The sequence below is a fragment of the Capricornis sumatraensis genome, chromosome X (assembly GCF_032405125.1).
Source record: "Capricornis sumatraensis isolate serow.1 chromosome X, serow.2, whole genome shotgun sequence".
Classification (NCBI taxonomy): Eukaryota; Metazoa; Chordata; class Mammalia; order Artiodactyla; family Bovidae; genus Capricornis; species Capricornis sumatraensis.
This window is the reverse complement of record NC_091092.1, coordinates 65,404,276-65,423,028: the sequence shown is the minus strand read 5'-3', so window position 1 is coordinate 65,423,028 and position 18,753 is coordinate 65,404,276. Positions and strand designations below refer to the sequence as shown.

General features: G+C 35.6%; 1 protein-coding gene across 1 annotated transcript in view; it reads left to right on the top strand.

Moving 5' to 3' along the window:
- DACH2 (dachshund family transcription factor 2) overlaps positions 1–18,753 on the top strand; it is a 986,384-nt gene that overhangs the window by 303,635 nt on the left and 663,996 nt on the right. Inside the window, exon 3 of the mRNA XM_068963180.1 lies at positions 11,462–11,574. Coding sequence (XP_068819281.1) covers positions 11,462–11,574 — 113 coding nt within the window. The remainder of the gene's footprint in view (positions 1–11,461; positions 11,575–18,753) is intronic.

The following is an 18,753-nucleotide window of genomic DNA, read 5'->3' as shown; positions in this document are numbered from 1 at the left end:
CTGGAGAAGGGATAGGCTACTCACTCCAGTATTCTTGGGCTTCCCTTGTGGCTCAGCTAGTAAAGAATTCACCTGCAATGAGGGAGACCTGGGTTTGATCCCTGGGTTGGGAAGATCCCCTGGAGAAGAGAAAGACTACCCACTCCAGTATTCTGGCCTGGAGAATTCCATGGACTATGTAGTCCATGGGGTCGCAAAGAGTTGGGTACGACTGAGCAACTTTCACTCACATAGTAATATTATTGTTGCATTTATATAGCACTTTTAAAAATTGTGGCAAAATATGTATAACATATGTATCATAAAGTATATCATCTTAAGCATTTTATTTATTTAAGATTTTTTTGTAAAATATGTGTAATATATAATTTATCCTCTATACCATTTTAAATGTACAGTTCAATAATGTTAAGGCTTTCCCAGTGGCTCAGTGGTAAAGAATCCGCCTGCCAATGCAGGAGACTTGGGCTCAATCCCTGGGTTGAGAAGATCCCCTGGAGAAGGAAATGGCAACCCACTCCAGTATTCTTGCCTTGGAAATCCCATGTACAGAGAAGCCTGGTGGGCTACAGTTTGTGGGGTCACAAAAGAGTCTCACATGACAGCGACTAACCAACCAACAAACTATCAGGAATTTTAACTATAATCACATAGTTATGAAACAGATCTCAACTTATTAAAATTGTTTTTCTATTTTTTATAATTTTTATTTGGGTATAGTTCATTTACAATGTTGTGTTACTTTCAGGTTTGCAGCAAAGTTAATCTATTATACATATATCCACTCTTTTTTTTTTTTTTTTTTAAGATTTTTCCCCATAAGAACAGAGAAACCTGGTGGGCTATAGTCCATGGGGTCTCAAAGAGTCAGGCATGACTGAGCAACTAACACTTTCACTTTTTACTATATAGGCCATTACAGAGATAGGGTTAGGGTTAGGTTTATAGAATACTGAAATGAGTTCTTAGTGTGTTTGTGTCAATCCTGAACTTTTTGATCTAGCAAAACAAAACTTCTATGCCCATTGGACAGCAACTCTCATTTCCCCTGCTTCCCAGAGCCTGGAAAACATATTTCTACTTTCTGCTTCCATGAGTATTTAATTCTTCTAGATGTTGTTGTTTAGTCACTAAAGTCATGTCCCTCTCTTTTGTGACCTCATAGACTGTGGCCTGCCAGGCTCGTCTGTCCATGAAATTTTCCCAGGCAAGAAGACTGGGGTGGGTTGTCATTTCCTTCTCTGGGTAGTGGGGGGGTGGGGAGCAGTGGGAAGAATCCTGACTCAGGGATCAAACCCAAGTCTCCTTCATTGCAGGTGGATTTTTTACCCCTGAGTACCAGGGAAGCCCAGTTATTCTGAATACCTTGTATATAACTGGAATCATAGCATTTGCATTTTTATGACTTCCTTATTTCACTTAGCATAATGTCCTCAAGTTTCATCCATGTTATTGCACGTGTCATAATTTCCTTCTTTTAAGTTATATAGAACTTTTAGCCTTCAAACTGGTGTTCATATATATTGATGAATTTTCTGCACACAACAATAAGGTGAAGACAATGCTATTGCTTTTTGTACACATTTGGCCCATTTTTGGAGTAATTTTACATATAGGCAACCCAACAGCTTTACTTAAAATATGAACTAAAATAGATGTATGAGAAGATAGAGAACTACATATACTTAGAAGTTAATGAATTATCTGCTTTTTACCAGAAATATAGTTCTAGTGATCAGACTCATGGATTATTTAGTTTACATTTCCAACTGTCAAATGAAATAACACATTTAAAATAGTCATGTAATTTACCAGAGGCCACACAGCTCAGTAATGTCAAAACTAGTATATTAGTTTTCTGTTGTGCAAGCAGTTGCCTCAAATTTAGCAACTTAAAATAACACCCATTTGTTGACTCACAGTTCTATTTGTCATGAGTCTGGAGAAGCTTGACTGTATTCACAGTCTTACAAGGCTGAAATTGAGGTGCTATTCAGGGTGGGTTCTTATCTGGAAGCTCTGGGGTAGAATCTGCTTATGAGCTCATTGACCTTGTTGACAGAATCTAGTTCATTTCGATTGTAAGACCTATGTATCTATTTCCTAGCTGGGTATCAGTCCAGGGTTGCTCTTGGCTTCTAGAAGTTACCCGCATTCCTTGACACAGCCCTCTCTTTAAACCAGTAATGGTATGTTCTGTGATTTTCTAAGTTTTTAAAGAGTTCATGCAATTAGATTGGGTCCACCTAGATAATCTTGAAAGTGAAGTGAAGTCTCTCAGTCATGTCCGACTCTTTGGGACCCCATCAACTGTAGCCTGCCAAGATCCTCTGTTCATGGGATTTTCCAGGCAAGAGTACTGGAGTGGGTTGACATTTCCTTCTCCAGGGGAATCCTCCTGACCCAGGGATCAAACCCAGACCTCCTTCATCATAGGCAGACGTTTTACCGTCTGAGCCAAGATTTTCTTTCCCATTAATTCAGAGTCATCTGATTAGTTACTTTAATCACATCTGGAAAATCCCCTTTGCCATGTAACATAATGTAATATTTCATTACTTTCATAGTTTTAGCAATTAGGACTGGAAATCTTTGGATGGAGGAGAATTTTGGAATTCTGCCTACCAAACTCAGGTTTAAAGTCTTAGTGCTTTCCACTGCTCCACACTGAATATCTAAGATTGTTTAAAGTAGTTTTATTTTAATATTGGTTGCTAATACTAATCCATGTTGAGCAAATTTTAAGAAGATTTTAAATCAGCAAGAAAGTTGGTTTCTGTATTTATCATTTGAATGTATGCTTCTGAGTATGATTCCTAATCATAGATTGATGTTAATAGTGATCAGCTTCCTAAAAATTTTATTCCTAATGTCTTCAGAATTGTGATGTTAACAGCATATTTATAAATTTTCTGATTTACAAACATGAAATGTTAACTCTTGAGATCATCATGGGATTATGCACGTACTAATAGTTACCAATATGATTTTTCTTGCCAGACATGAAAAATATTATTTTGGCTAGTTTTAACACACCCACAAAGTAGGAACACACAAAGTAGGAAGTCAAGAAACACCTGGAGTAACAAGCAAATTTGGCCTCGGAATGCGGAATAAAGTAGGGCAAAGGCTAATAGAGTTTTGCCAAAAGAATGCACTGGTCATAGCAAACAACCTCATAAAACAACACAAGAGAAGACTCTACACATGGACATCACCAGATTGTCAACACCGAAATCAGATTGATTATATTCTTTGCAGCCAAAGATGGAGAAGCTCTATACAGTCAGCAAAAACAAGACCGGGAGCTGACTGTGGCTCAGATCCGGAACTCCTTATTGAAAAATTCAGACTTAAATTGAAGAAAGTAGGGAAAACCACTAGACCATTCAGGTATGACCTAAATCAAATCTCTTATGATTATACAGTGGAAGTGAGAAATAAATTTAAGGGAGTAGATCTGATAGAGTGCCTGATGAACTATGGACTGAGGATCGTGACATTGTACAGGAGATAGGGATCAAGACCATCCCCATGGAAAAGAAATGCAAAAAGGCAAAATTGCTGTCTGGGGAGGCCTTACAAACAGCTGTGAAAAGAAGAGAAGTGAAAAGCAAAGGAGAAAAGGAAAGATATAAGCATCTGAATGCAGAGTTCCAAAGAATAGCAAGAAGAGATAAGAAAGCCTTCCTCAGTAATCAGTGCAAAGAAATAGAGGAAAACAACAGAATGGGAAAGACTAGAGATCTCTTCAAGAAAATTAGAGATACCAAGGGAATATTTCATGCAAAGATGGGCTTGATAAAGGACAGAAATAGTATGGACCTAACAGAAGCAGAAGATACTAAGAAGAGGTGGCAAGAATACACAGAAGAACTATACAAAAAAGATCTATATGACCAAGGTAATCACGATGGTGTGATCACTAATCTAGAGCCAGATATCCTGGAATGTGAAGTCAAGTGGTCCTTTGAAAGCATCACTACGAACAAGGCCAGTGGAGGTGATGGAATTCCAGTTGACCTATTTCAACTCCTGAAAGATGATGCTGTGAAAGTGCTGCACTCAATATGCAAGCAAATTGGGAAAACCCAGCAGTGGCCACAGGACTGGAAAAGGTGTTTTCATTCTAATCCCAAAGAAAGGAAATGCCAAAGAATGCTCAAACTACCGCATAATTGCACTCATCTCACATGCTAGTAATGTAATGCTCAAAATTTTCCAAGCCAGGCTTCAGTAATATGTGAACCATGAACTTCCAGATGTTCAAGCTGATTTTAGAAAAGGCAGAGCAACCAGAGATCAAATTGCCAATATCTGCTGGATAATGGAAAAAGCAAGCGAGTTCCAGAAAAACATCTATTTCTGCTTTATTGACTGTGCCAAAGCCTTTGACTGTGTGGATCCCAATAAACTGTGGAAAATTCTGAAAGAGAAGGGAATCCCAGACCACCTGACCTGCCTCTTGAGAAACCTATATGCAGGTCAGGAAGCAACAGTTAGAACTGGATATGGAACAACAGACTGGTTCCAAATAAGAAAAGGAGTATGTCAAGGCTGTATATTGTCACCCTGCTTATTTAACTTATATGTGTAGTACATCATGAGTAACGCTGGGCTGGAAGAAGCACAAGCTGGAATCAAGATTGCCGGGAGAAATATCAATAACCTCAGATATACAGATGACACCATCCTTATGGCAGAAAGTGAAGAGGAACTAAAAAGCCTCTTGATGAAAGTGAAAGAGGAGAGTGAAAAAGTTGACTTAAAGCTCAACATTCAGAAAACAAAGATCATGGCATCTGGTGCCATCACTTCCTGGGAAATAGATGGGGAAAGAGTGGAAACAGTGTCAGACTTTATTTTTGGCTCCAAAATCACTGCAGATAGTGATTGCAGCCATGCAATTAAAAGATGCTTAGTCCTTGGAAGAAAAGTTATGACCAACCTACATAGCATACTGCGAAGCAGAGATGTTACTTTGCCAACCAAGTTCCGTCTAGTCAAGGCTATGGTTTTTCCAGTAGTCATGTATGGATGTGAGAGTTGGACTGTGAAAGAAGCTGAGCACCGATGAATTAATGCATTTGAACTTTGGTGTTGGAGAAGACTCTTGAGAATCTCTTGTACTGCAAGGAGGTCCAACCGTTCCATTCTGAAGGAGATCAGCCCTGGGTGTTCTTTGGAAGGAATGATGGTAAAGGTGAAACTCCAGTACTTTGGCCACCTCATGCAAAGAGTTGACTCATTGGAAAAGACTCGGATGCTGGGAAGAATTGGAGGCAGGAGGAAAAGGGGACAACCGAGGATGAGATGGCTGGATGGCATCACCGGCTTGATGGACGTGAGTTTGAGTGAACTCTGGGAGTTGGTGATGGACAGGGAAGCCTGGCGTGCTGTGATTCATGGGGTTGCAAAGAGTCAGACACGACTGAGCAACTGAACTGAACTGAACTGAACACACACACTTAAATCTGGAGCTCAAGTTCCCATTGTGATCATCATTCAAGATAGCCTGTATGATGACACAAAGTAAAAGACAGTAGTCTTTCAGAAAAACAGCAGTATTTACAGCAGATTATAATGAAATCTTTCCAAGACAGTGGAGCTTAATAAAATTTGTCCCCAGGAATCCTAATACTTTGAAGATATTTCCGAATGGAAGGATTCTAAGATCAAGTACTGTGCTTAGTAGATAGTGAATCTACTCATCCAGCTAGCTGGAGTAAAACATCAATTTAACAAGTACTTCGATAAAAAAGACAAAAAAGGTATATTGGGGCAGATTGTGAGACTACAGCATTTAGAATTTATTTTGTATGCAGTCAGGAAATATTGAAGAGCAAAAGATGACATGGTGAAAGGGATGTTTCACCAAAAATTCAGACTACATTTTATGTAGAATAGATTGGAGCAATGAAAACCTGTTGAACATAACCTGGGCATGAAGTGATAAAGGCCTGAAGTAGGGTGTTAAAAACAGGAATGTATAGAGATGGAAATCTGCAACACATATTACAATGGAATAAAAATATAGGAGACTGAAAATGAAGGGAGAGGTGGAGGGAGAATCAAAATTACCCTCAACTTTACAGTTTTGTCAACTGAAAGCATGCTTCTGTTACTGATAAAACAAGGTGGTGGGATTTGAGGAGGCAAATTCTGAATTTATTTTGCCATTGGAATGTATCCAAATGTGAGTATTAACTTACTATTTTCTTCATCAGACTTTTGAACAGTGACACCTTATTTTAATTCAAGAAAGCCTATATTAAATTGTGTTAGGAAGTATACTAATTTCATTTGTTTAATACATAGCTCTCCAGCTTTCCCAGCACCATTTATTGAAGAGATTGTCTTTTCTCCATTGTATATTCTTGCATCCTTTGTCAAAGATAAATTGTCCATAGGTGCGTGGGTTTATCTCTGGGCTTTCTCTCTTATTCCATTGGTCTATATTTCTGTTTTGTTGCTGGGGAAGACTTCTGAAAGTCCCTTGGACAGCAAGGAATTCAACCAATCAATCTTAAGGGAGATCAACCTTGAATATTTGCTGGAAGGACTGATGGTGAAGCTGAAGCTCCAATATTTTGGTCCTCTGATGAGAACACATGACTCATTGGGACAGCTCCTGATACTGAGAAAGATTGAGGGCAGGAGAAGAGGGTGTCAGAGGTTGAGATGTCTGGATGGCATTATCGACACAATGAAAATGAACTTGGACAAACTGCGGGGGGTGGTGAGAGACAAGGAGACCTGCATGCTGCAGTCCATGGGGTTGCAAAGAGTCAGACATGACTGGGCAACTGAACACCACCAGCACCATACTGTCTCATGACTGTAGCTTTGTAGTATAGCCTGAAGTCAGGAAGAATGGCTCTTCCAGCTCCATTCTTTCTTAAGATTGCTTTGGCTATTCAGGGTATTTTGTGTTTCCATATGAATTGTGCATTTTTTTGGTTCTAGTTCTGTGAAAAATGCCATTGGTAATTTGATAAGAGCTACACTGAATCTGTATTTTGGTTTGGGTAATATAGTCATTTTCACAATGTTGATTCTTCCAATTCAAGAACATGGTATATCTCTCCATCTGTTTATGTCATCTTTGATTTCTTACATCAGTGTCTTATAGTTTTATATATACAGCACTTTTGTCTCCTTAGGTAGATTTATTCCTGGGTATTTTATTCTTTTTGTTGCAAAGGTGAATGGGACTGATTCCTTAATTTCTCTTTCTGATTTTTATTTTTAGTGTATAAGGATGCAAGTGATTTATGTGTATTGATTTTGTATCCTGCAACTTTACTATATTCACTTTGGGAATCCAATTGCAGCAATCTTTACAAGTTGCTGCTAATACCACACTTAACTGCCACTATCACTTCAGCAATTTTCTCAGTTTGTCCCAAAATGTTATGAGTGTTTCTTTAAAGAGTAGTAAGCCAAATTTTCATTGAAGAGGATAATATGATCTTGTGATTCTTTGCTAAATCATGTGCTAACTGTATGGTTTATATTAAATATATTGAAGGCTCATGAAATCACTAATTAATTCATTAACAAGATTTTTTCTTTGAAATAAAATTACCTTTCTCAATTCTTAGTTCTTGATTCATATACAAATAGCTGATCACACAAAATGAAAGTAGCTCCAAGTGAAATTTAATAATCTTAATGAGCAAAGTATCAGTTATGTTACTACAACTTGGAATGGATATCTTACAAACTGTTGACACCAGAAGACCTATGGAATTTTTTCTTAGGGACCTGTCAACTCTACAGAGTTTGTAAACTCTGATGGTAATCCACTTTAACTGCACAAAAATGAAATATTGTTGATACATATTTCAATTGGTTTATTCTTTAATCTCAGGAAGCTTAGTTACTATTTCATTTCTCCTGAAGAAGTTTGCAGAATGAATGGTAAAATACATAACAGGATAAATTGTGTTACAGAATGGCCTGGACCCAGAGAAAATAATGATTCTTTGGTATAATTTCCCTCCAAACCACCTATAAATGTTGATTAAAAAAAATAATGCTCTCAAAAATTTAGCTGAGCTGTTTAATAGGAGCTTTGCTCTTTGGGGGATTGTTGGCCAAGGTCCATAAACTTTTGTTAATAGTGTTCTTGGGTGACATATCCACTGAGTCATTTGGGTGGAAACTTTCAAAAGGCCCTGTTTTATTTTACAGAGTACAAATAACCTTGTAATTAAACTGAAAACAAATAATTGCCAACAAGCAATTATCATTCAGTTAAAGAGTAATTACATGGTTATTTGTGCCCTGTAAAATAAACCATTACAGAAATTAGTAATGCAATTAATATTTTAGCAGAAACAGGGTGCTGCAATGATGGACCTTTCAACCTATTTGTCATCCAAATAACAATTTTCTAGTTAAACCACCACATGTTTAATTTTTCTTGATTAATATGTAAACATCTGCCTGATGCTAATAAAGCTCTTAAAGATAAGTATGGCAAGATCATCTATCAAGAATAATCTTTTCCATCTTTCTACAGTGTCCTCCATAGTCTTTTCTTATGTTGTAAGTCTTGTGTTCTTTGAAAAGTAGTGCGGGAACTTTAAGTGCTAGGGATATCTTATACTGAGGATTATTTGTTCTAAAAGTAAGAATAAATCTATCTTTTAGAATGCTATTGATTATAAAGCATCTTCACAATCTTGATTCTAATTAGTTTACTCTAAAGATACAAGTCTTCTTTCCACTAATATAAACAAAGGAATCTGAATATGGTTTTGTTCACTGATAACTTTAAACAAGTTTGGAAGTATTTATCACACAATGATTCTCACTAAAGAATTAATCATAAATTTTAAGTAGCAGGTCAAATACACATCTCTATCACTATACCTTAAGCTCTTCAAAAGCAGAAGAAACTATATTCTAGTTTCTCACAATATATCACTGAACAAACAGACCAAAGCCATTGCCATTGTCAAGCTTACATTTTGATCTCTGTAACCCTGATACCTATTTTCAATGCCAGACACAAACTGAATGGGCACTTAGTGCATGTTTGTTTATTGGATGTTTGAATAAGCGATGAAGTCATTACTACATCAAATCATGAGATTGACCAAGAAATTTGGAAAATAACTGTTTAAATCTCATAGCTTCCAAAATATACTGTCAACAACTGGCTCATAGACAGAGAGAGCATCAGGAAGAGAGCATAAAGCTCAGTGATTGTGAGCATAAAGACAGCACTGAAACTTTTATGCTGGGCGAGTACAAAGAGTTATCAGGTGGGCTTTAATAAAGTTAATAGGCTTGAATTCTGATAAATAGAAAGACATAGAGAAGCAATTAGAAAGTATAGATTTCTCTGTAGTTAATTGCTTAACTAGGCAAACAATTTTGAAAATTTCCTTCCAACACAGTAAAACGTGGTGTGAGACTCTATAGCCAGATCTGATGTTGTCTCCCCTATGACTATTAAAATAAGACTCAAACGTTATAAAGGATTTTCCTGAAACACAGTAAATATTATAACAGAAGATGACTGACTATATAGGAGTAGAGTGTCCTTAAAGTGATGAACTTATTTGTAAAAGCAGATATAGAGATACAGATGAGAGAATAAATGCATGAATACAAAGGGAGGAAAGGTGGAGTGGGAATCTAAATCTTCAGTATTAGGAAGAGTTAGGAAGCCATAAACAGGGCAAGGACAAACAGAATAACAACACTGAATTAAATAAAAGCTTGGGGCTGGTGCACAGGGATGATCCAGAGAGATGATATGGGGTGGGAGTGGGGTTCAGGATTGGGAACTCATGTACACCCGTGGTGGATTCATGTCAATGTATGGCAAAACCAATACAGTATTGTAAAGTAAAATAAAGTAAAAATAATTTAAAAAAATTATAGCCCAAACGAGTAGAAAGAAGAGATTCAGTTTATAAAATTGAAATATTAAATGAGAAAAATGAATATTTCATACTAGATTGATATACAATATTGATGTATAGTAAAAAAAAAAAATAGCATCAGCATGGTAAATGAAAAATGAACTGAGTAATAGTGCCTCTGTGTAAGGTCAAGGTTGTTAAAAGTTGTCTTCATTTAAAAGCAGAGCTTGTCTTACATTAATGGAGAACTTTATTACTGCAAAGTTGATAGAGTGAGATTTAACTTCAATTTCTTTGTGAACAAAAGTCATTTTTGGAAATGTTCTCTATCCGAACCTTATAAATTTTTGTGGCTTGGGTTATTTAATGTATTATTTTAGAGTATTTTATGAAAATACCTATTATTCAGATTTGTAAACTACATTTCTACCAAGAAACAACAGCAATAGTTTAGGTAGCATTAAAAATGTTGAAAATATTTGAAATATATTGCATGACTTGAGAATGACTTGGTCCTAATGTTCAATGACTTATAAGTCTCCTTATTGTAGTGACAGCTTCCAAATAATGTATTCCAGACACTGACTGTGTTAGAGTACAAGATGGAAGCCTGATACTGACTTTCTATTTCATTATTTTATGGATTAGCATTTATAATTGCAATTCCTGGACTACTCACAGCGGGGTAAAGAATGCAAATAGAATAGGTTAGTGTTTTAAGTTTAATGTTAACTCACTTAAAAATACCAAGCAATCTGTGAGAGAATACACCCTAGATTACAAAGGTGGTAGGTTTCCATACTAAAGTCATTCCAAGTGAGTACACTGCCAGTTATGCAGCTTGGTTTAAATACTAGGTAGGAAAAAAACCTACTGAGGGTAGGAGATCTTTGTTCCTTGTGGGCTGTGAAAGCTGTGGAAATGTTAATAAACATCAGGTTTTATTTTACATTCCAGCTTTCTACCCCTTACCTCTGGCATGCTGAGCAGAGAGTTAATCACTTCACATTCTGTACCATCTTAATTCTGTGAGTCCCTGTCTCAGTTGCATGCATTTATACCAGAGATGAAGTGTAGCTTTAAGAGCAGAAGGTAACTTTGGGTTTCTCACAACACGTAAGCCACATTGCAAAGTGCTGGCGTATAAATAGATCTAAGCTAGAAATTGATCTCTTATGGTTTTAAAGCTTGCCATAATTATATTGTGAAGAATCTGCCTGCCAATGCAGGAGACACTAGAAATGCGGGTTTGATCCCTGGGTCGAGAAAGTTCCCTGGCATCAGAAATGGCAACCCACTCCAATATTCTTGCCTGGGAAATCCCATGGACAGAGGAGCCTGGCGGGCTACAGTCCATGAGGTTGCAGAGAGTCTTGACACAACTGAGCACACATACAACCATAATATCTGGGGAAGCTTAGTAGAAAGAAAAGTATTGGTCTTTTAGTAATAAATGAAAATAGTCTTTAATATAAAATTTTATCATTTTTGAAAATTAAGCAAGGTTTAGGTGAATGTAGCAAGTGATGGTGTTTCCAAAGAGTGTATTTTAACCTGATCTTTGTCTTTTTCTCTAACAGTTCAAGGCCTGGCAGGCCTCCTAAGCGTTCTTTGGGAGTGTTGCAAGACAGTGCTCGCCTTCTGTCCCATTCAATCCCAGGACTCTTATCACCAGGACTTATCACTCCAACAGGTAATAAAATCCATCCAATGATCAGCCTTGTCTCTTCATACTGCCCAATATTTGAAATAAACTAATATTGATCTAACTGCCTTGTCCTTCAGAGCTTTTAAAGCTCTATTAAAGGTTACATTATTGAATTTTTGAATATTCATGAAAACAGTTTTGTTACTCCAATGACTCAAATCAAATGGACATGACTTAAAAATTAATTGTCACTTCCTTGTAGGAAATCTCTTTCATGGCCTTATTGTGTGTATGTATGTGTGTTTTTGTACATTGAGGGCAGAGATTGGGGGAGGGTGCCACTGGCCAAACTAGTATTTTCTCAAAGTCTCTGATGGGATGTACTGTACCTGCTTATTGATATGTCTCAATAATATTCTTTTTGTTTTTAAAAGTTCTGGGCATCTGTGTATCTTTTCTATGTTAATATTCTAGGACAAAATGTAAAAATAATATGTATCATCCCTGGTAACACACTAAGTGCAAATAGTCATTGTCTTAAATAATGATTCACTGTTTTTCATCAAACACTGTGATAAACACTACTCCCTTAAAAATGCCAGTCTTAGAAATTAGCACTTAACATTTTTTTGTTTTCTAAAAAAAAAGCACACAAAACACTTAAACTTGCTTGCTATTTCTCTAACTGAAGCTTTGAAAATCATTAAGGCTACTATATGAAAGAAAATGTATTTAATGATGATATTATCTTTATACCTTCAGTGATACAAAAAATTAAAAAAGAACACCTACTATGTTTTGGGTGTTAAGTCCTAGGTAGTGCAAAATTACATGAATAGCAGTCCTTGTCACATAAGTTCATGTAAACTAATAATTTCATTGAAGTATGATGGAGACTACAATACAAGTATATATAAGGTGCTATAATATCACAGAATGGTAGCAACTAAAACAATTTGTTATGTTGGGTAAAGCTCACAGAGATTTGAGCTACGTATTATAGGCTGAATGTTTGGCAGATGGATAATAGGAGGGAAAGCATCCTCTGAATGTAGAACGTAGATGTACAATGATGAGAAAAAGCCTAGTATGCTAGGGGCAATGGCAATTAAGTGGCAGAGAGCATAGGAGAGATTTAAAATGGGAGACTTACAGACAATACAGTTAAAGTGGGGAAGATAAAAGTTTGTGAAGCTATCATGTTTAGCAGTTTAGGATTTTCCCTGGGCCAGTGGTTTTCCTGTGTCTTTCAAGCACTTTCCTTACTGGCTTACACAGAACTGCAGAAGTACTTCTAGGTTTCCCACTTCTGTCTCAGAATTTTACATGTTCTTTTTCATATAGAATTTTGTTCAAATTAAAAAAAAAAAAACTCTTATAGGTTAAAAGACAACTGATAAGTAAATGAGTAAATACTCTAAAAACAATTGCTGTTGAAGGAAAGTAGCAATGAAGGGAGAAATACCGAGGACCTGAACTAAGGAAAATTCAATAGAGTAAAAAAGAGATTCAGAGTTGCTTCATAATTAGAATTAATCACAGTTGATACTTGATCAAAATAAAGAGTGAGAAGATGAAGTCTAGGATGATTCATGTTATCAGTTGGATGATAATGTCATTAGCTAAGATAGAGAATTTAGGAAGAGGCTTTGGGGATTAGATAATTTTTTAGACTTTAAATATTTATAAACAAATTCTGATACAAGAAGAAAGCAGCCCTTCACATATAAATGAATATAGAAGGGATAACATATCATCCCCTGAAATATATTATCATGGATGCTCAATAAATGATAATCTATTTCTTAACTTAAAACACATTCAGTTCAGTTTAGTTCAGTCACTCAGTCATGTCTGACTCTTTGTGACCCCATGGACTGCAGCATGCCAGGCTTCCTTGTCCATCACCAACTCCCAGAGCTTACTCAAACTCATGTCCATCGAGTCGGTGATGCCATCCAACCATCTCATCCTCTGTTGTCCCCTTCTCCTCCCACCTTGAATCTTGCCTGGCATCAGGGTCTTTTCCAATGAGTCAGTTCTTCGCATCAGGTGGCCAAAGTATTGGAGTTTCAGCTTCAGAATCATTCCTTCCAATGAATATTCAGAACTGATTTCCTTGAAGATTGATTGGTTTGATCTCCTTGCAGTCCAAGGGACTCTGAAGAATCTTCCAACACCACAATTTAAAAGCATCAATTCTTCAGTGCTCAGCTTTCTTTATAGTCCAACTTTCACATCCATATATGACTATTGGAAAAACCATAACTTTTACTAATGGACCTTTGTTTACAAAGTAATGTCTCTGCTTTTTAAAACACATTGACAGAGCCTAAAATCATTACCATATAAATAATCAGATCTATGTCCTGATCAAAGATGTGTCCTGTGTAGATGAAATAAAAGAAAGGATTTTATAATTGCCTTGAAGCTAATTTACTCAAGTAAACTTTGGTACCTTATCTGTTGAGAAAAACCTGTAATATATATTAAGTTTCTATTATGTACCAGACATGGGTGCTTTATATGTACTTCATTTAATCTTCACAGTAGGTTTATGAATATTGTCTTCATTTTTCAAGTAAATAATACATGGCTCAGTGTATTTACAATAATTGCTTAAGATTATAAAGCAATTGAGTGACAGAACTGGGTTTCAAACTCAGGTCTTTTAAAGTCCAGGGCCAATACTTTTCTCTCCTTATCATGATGTCTTATAGTACATATTAAAATCCATTTTGAAATATTCATCTGCTTCTAATTTACTTGGCATGTATGCTTCAACTTCTCCAAGATAATGGAGGCTCCTTCCTTGGGTTAAAATCTTGGCCTTCCTTCCTACAACTTGAATTTACCATATTGAGAAACATTGGGGGAAAAAAAGACTCCTCAATTCAAAACCCTTTGCTTGTACCTAGAAAGAGATGATAGAGATAGATAAGGGATTGAGTAGGAAAAGGCATGAATACTTCTGTCTAAATGGCAGACAGAAAATAATTTAATAGAGGGAGGAAGAGGAGTCTGCACAGCTCTGTAGTAATTTCTTTTCTTAGAATACATTAACTTATTTTACATGCTTAAGGATATCCTACTCAACTATAGACATATAAGAAAAAAAAATGCTCTGTGAACCAAGTAGAGATAATTCTGGGATTATACGTTATTTTACATTAGATACACCATTTAACTCCTTCATTAGCAAAGATAGTTGAGATAAAATCAATTCTCAATTTAGCTATCAGCAAGTTTCATATTCAGTATTATACTTAGTATTCATTGAAAGCTTAATTTTCATTAATTTATTTAAATATACTTTTGAAGAATTCAATTGATAGTAATATGGTATGTTATGGGTTGAGAATTATCTTTTTTCTCAAATGATTATCAAAATGATTTCCAATAAAATTTCAGGTCTTAAGTCTCAATATTATATGTAAAGAATGAGATGATATTTTACATAAAACTGAATAATTATTGGTGAGTGTGCTGCTACCTTCTGTTTCAATGTCATATGTCTGGAGAACGTAGTTTGAATAGTGCTGAATTTGCCTAAGTAAATGAAACTTGTTTTCCATTTGTTTATATTGTTTCTTTGCATTTGTAATTTGAAAATGGGGTCTGAGGGTAACAAAAAGCAATTATCACAATGTTCCTTTTTAAATATAGTGATGTTTTTTGTATATTATTTTGCTTTTTTTTATCTTCATGTTGTCATTTTATTGTCACATACAACCCTCTCTCCTGGCTTTTTTTTTTTTTTTTTGTATTATTTTGCTTTTAAATCCCCGCCAACAGTTGCAAGCAAAAACATGCAAGTGAAAAGATTTAGAAATGGTTAAGTCATCATTCTTAGATTTAAGAAGAGTTCTCTATTCATATACCTTGACATGTAAATTCTTAACAATGTAGAATAATATTGAATAATGCCATTTGTTTTTATCTGCTTAGCATATGGGTAATTTTTAAAATTTCTATTTTATATGACTTTATTCCTTTTTGATTTGTTTTATTTTCATTTCAAATGTGTTTATTTTCCTGTTGGTCATATTTCCCCTATATGATAGAAACCAGTTCATTCAACCCCACTAATTAAAATTTTGAGATAATTCAAAGTCGCTATGCTAAAGTCTCTGATATTAAATGTATCTTATTTAGCCAATTAAAAGTATAAATAAAAATGTGTGTGTATATATTGGTATTGAGTTACTAAAATACTTGGCTCTCTGGGTGACTCCAGTGATAAAGGATCCACCTGCTAATGCAGGAGACATAAGAAATGCAGGCTCTATTCCTGGATCAGGAAGATCCCCTGGGGTAGGAAAATAGCAACCTGCTCCAGTATTCTTGCCTGGAAAATTCCATGGACAGAGGAGCCTGGTGGGCTACAGTCCATGGGGTTGCAAGGAGTCAGACACAACTGAGCACATTCTGCATTCCATATTCCATATTAAAATACTTGGGAAATTTAAATGTACCTAAGTATCTAACAATTACTTTAAATAATTTATTTCTCATTTGTTTATTTTTGCTTTTATTTCCAGAATTCTGGGAGGTGGATCATAGAGGATCCTGCTGTGATTTATGTCTGAGAGTGTTTTGCCTATGTTCTCCTCTAGGAGTTTTATAGTTTCTGGTCTTACATTTAGATCTTTAATCCATTTTGAGTTGATTTTTGTGTGCGGTGTTAGAAAGTGATCTAGTTTGATTCTTTTACAAGTGGTTGACCAGTTTTCCCAGCACCACTTGTTAAAGAGATTGTCTTTACACCATTGTATATTCTTGCCTCCTTTGTCAAAGATAAGGTGTCCATATGTGTGTGGATTTATCTCTGGGCGTTCTATTTTGTTCCATTGATTTATATGTCTGTCTTTGTGCCAGTACCATACTGTTTTGATGACTGTGGCTTTGTAGTAGAGCCTGAAGTCAGGCAAGTTGATTCCTCCAGTTCCATTCTTCTTTCTCAAGATTGCTTTGGCTATTCGAGGTTTTTTGTATTTCCATACAAATCTTGAAATTATTTGTTCTAGTTCTGTGAAAAATATGGCTGGTAGCTTGATAGGGATTGCATTGAATTTGTAAATTGCTTTGGGTAGTATACTCATTTTCACTATATTGATTCTTCCGGTCCATGAACATGGTATATTTCTCCATCTATTAGTGTCCTCTTTGATTTCTTTCATCAGTGTTTTATAGTTTTCTATATATAGGTCTTTAGTTTCTTTGGGTAGATATATTCCTAAGTATTTTATTCTTTTTGTTGCAATGGTGAATGGAATTGTTTCCTTAATTTCTTTTTCTACTTTCTCATTATTAGTGTATAGGAATGCAAGGGATTTCTGAGTGTTGATTTTATATCCTGCAACTTTACTATATTCATTGATGAGCTCTAGTAATTTTCTGGTGTAGTCTTTAGGGTTTTCCATGTAGAGGATCATGTCATCAGCAAACAGTGAGAGTTTTACTTCTTCTTTTCCAATTTGGATTCCTTTTATTTCTTTTTCTGCTCTGATTGCTGTGGCCAAAACTTCCAGAACTATGTTGAATAATAGCGGTGAAAGTGGACACCTTGTCTTGTTCCTGACTTTAGGGGAAATGCTTTCAATTTTTCACCATTGAGGATAATGTTTGCTATGGGTTTGTCATATATAGCTTTTATTATGTTGAGGTATGTTCCTTCTATTCCTGCTTTCTGGAGAGTTTTTATCATAAATGGATGTTGAATTTCATCAAAGGCCTTCTCTGCATCTATTGAGATAATCATATGGTTTTTATTTTTCAATTTGTTAATGTGGTGAATTACATTGAATGATTTGCGGATATTGAAGAATCCTTGCATCCCTGGGATAAAGCCCACTTGGTCATGGTGTATGATCTTTTTAATGTGTTGTTCGATTCTGATTGCTAGAATTTTGTTGAGGATTTTTGCATCTATGTTCATCAGTGATATTGGTCTGTAGTTTTCTTTTTTTGTGACATCTTTGTCAGGTTTTGGTATTAGGGTGATGGTGGCCTCATAGAATGAGTTTGGAAGTTTACCTTCCTCTGCAATTTTCTGGAAGAGTTTGAGTAGGATAGGTGTTAGCTCTTCTCGAAATTTTTGGTAGAATTCAGCTGTGAAGCCGTCTGGACCTGGCCTTTTGTTTGCTGGAAGATTTCTGATTACAGTTTCAATTTCCGTGCTTGTGATGGGTCTGTTAAGATTTTCTATTTCTTCCTGGTTCAGTTTTGGAAAATTGTACTTTTCTAAGAATTTGTCCATTTCTTCCACGTTGTCCATTTTATTGGCATACAACTGCTGATAGTAGTCTCTTATGATCCTTTGGATTTCTGTGTTGTCTGTTGTGATCTCTCCATTTTCATTTCTAATTTTATTGATTTGATTTTTCTCTCTTTGCTTCTTGATGAGTCTGGCTAGTGGTTTGTCAATTTTATTTATCCTTTCAAAGAGTCAGCTTTTGGCTTTGTTGATTTTTGCTATGGTCTCTTTTGTTTCTTTAGCATTTATTTCTGCCCTAATTTTTAAGATTTCTTTCCTTCTACTAACTCTGGGGTTCTCCAATTCTTCCTTTTCTAGTTGCTTTAGTTGTAGAATTAGGTTATTTATTTGACTTTTTTCTTGTTTCTTGAGGTATGCCTGTATTGCTATGAATTTTCCTCTTAGCACTGCTTTTATAGTGTCCCACAGGTTTTGGGTTGTTGTGTTTTCATTTTCATTAGTTTCTATGCATATTTTGATTTCTTTTTTGATTTCTTCTGTGATTTGTTGGTTATTCAGAAGTGTGTTGTTCAACCTCCATATGTTGGAATTTTTAATAGTTTTTCTCCTGTAATTGAGATCTAATCTTAATGCATTATGGTCAGAAAAGATGCTTGGAATGATTTCGATTTTTTTGAATTTATCAAGGTTAGATTTATGGCCCAGGATGTGATCTACCCTGGAGAAGGTTCCATGAGCACTTGAGAAAAAGGTGAAATTCATTGTTTTGGGGTGAAATGTCCTATAGATATCAATTAGTTCTAATTGATCTAATGTATCATTTAAAGTTTGCGTTTCTTTGTTAATTTTCTGTTTAGTTGATCTGTCCATAGGTGTGAGTGGGGTATTAAAGTCTCCCACTATTATTGTGTTATTGTTGATTTCCCCTTTCATACTTGTTAGCATTTGTCTTACATATTGTGGTGCTCCTATATTGGGTGCATATATATTTATAATTGTTATATCTT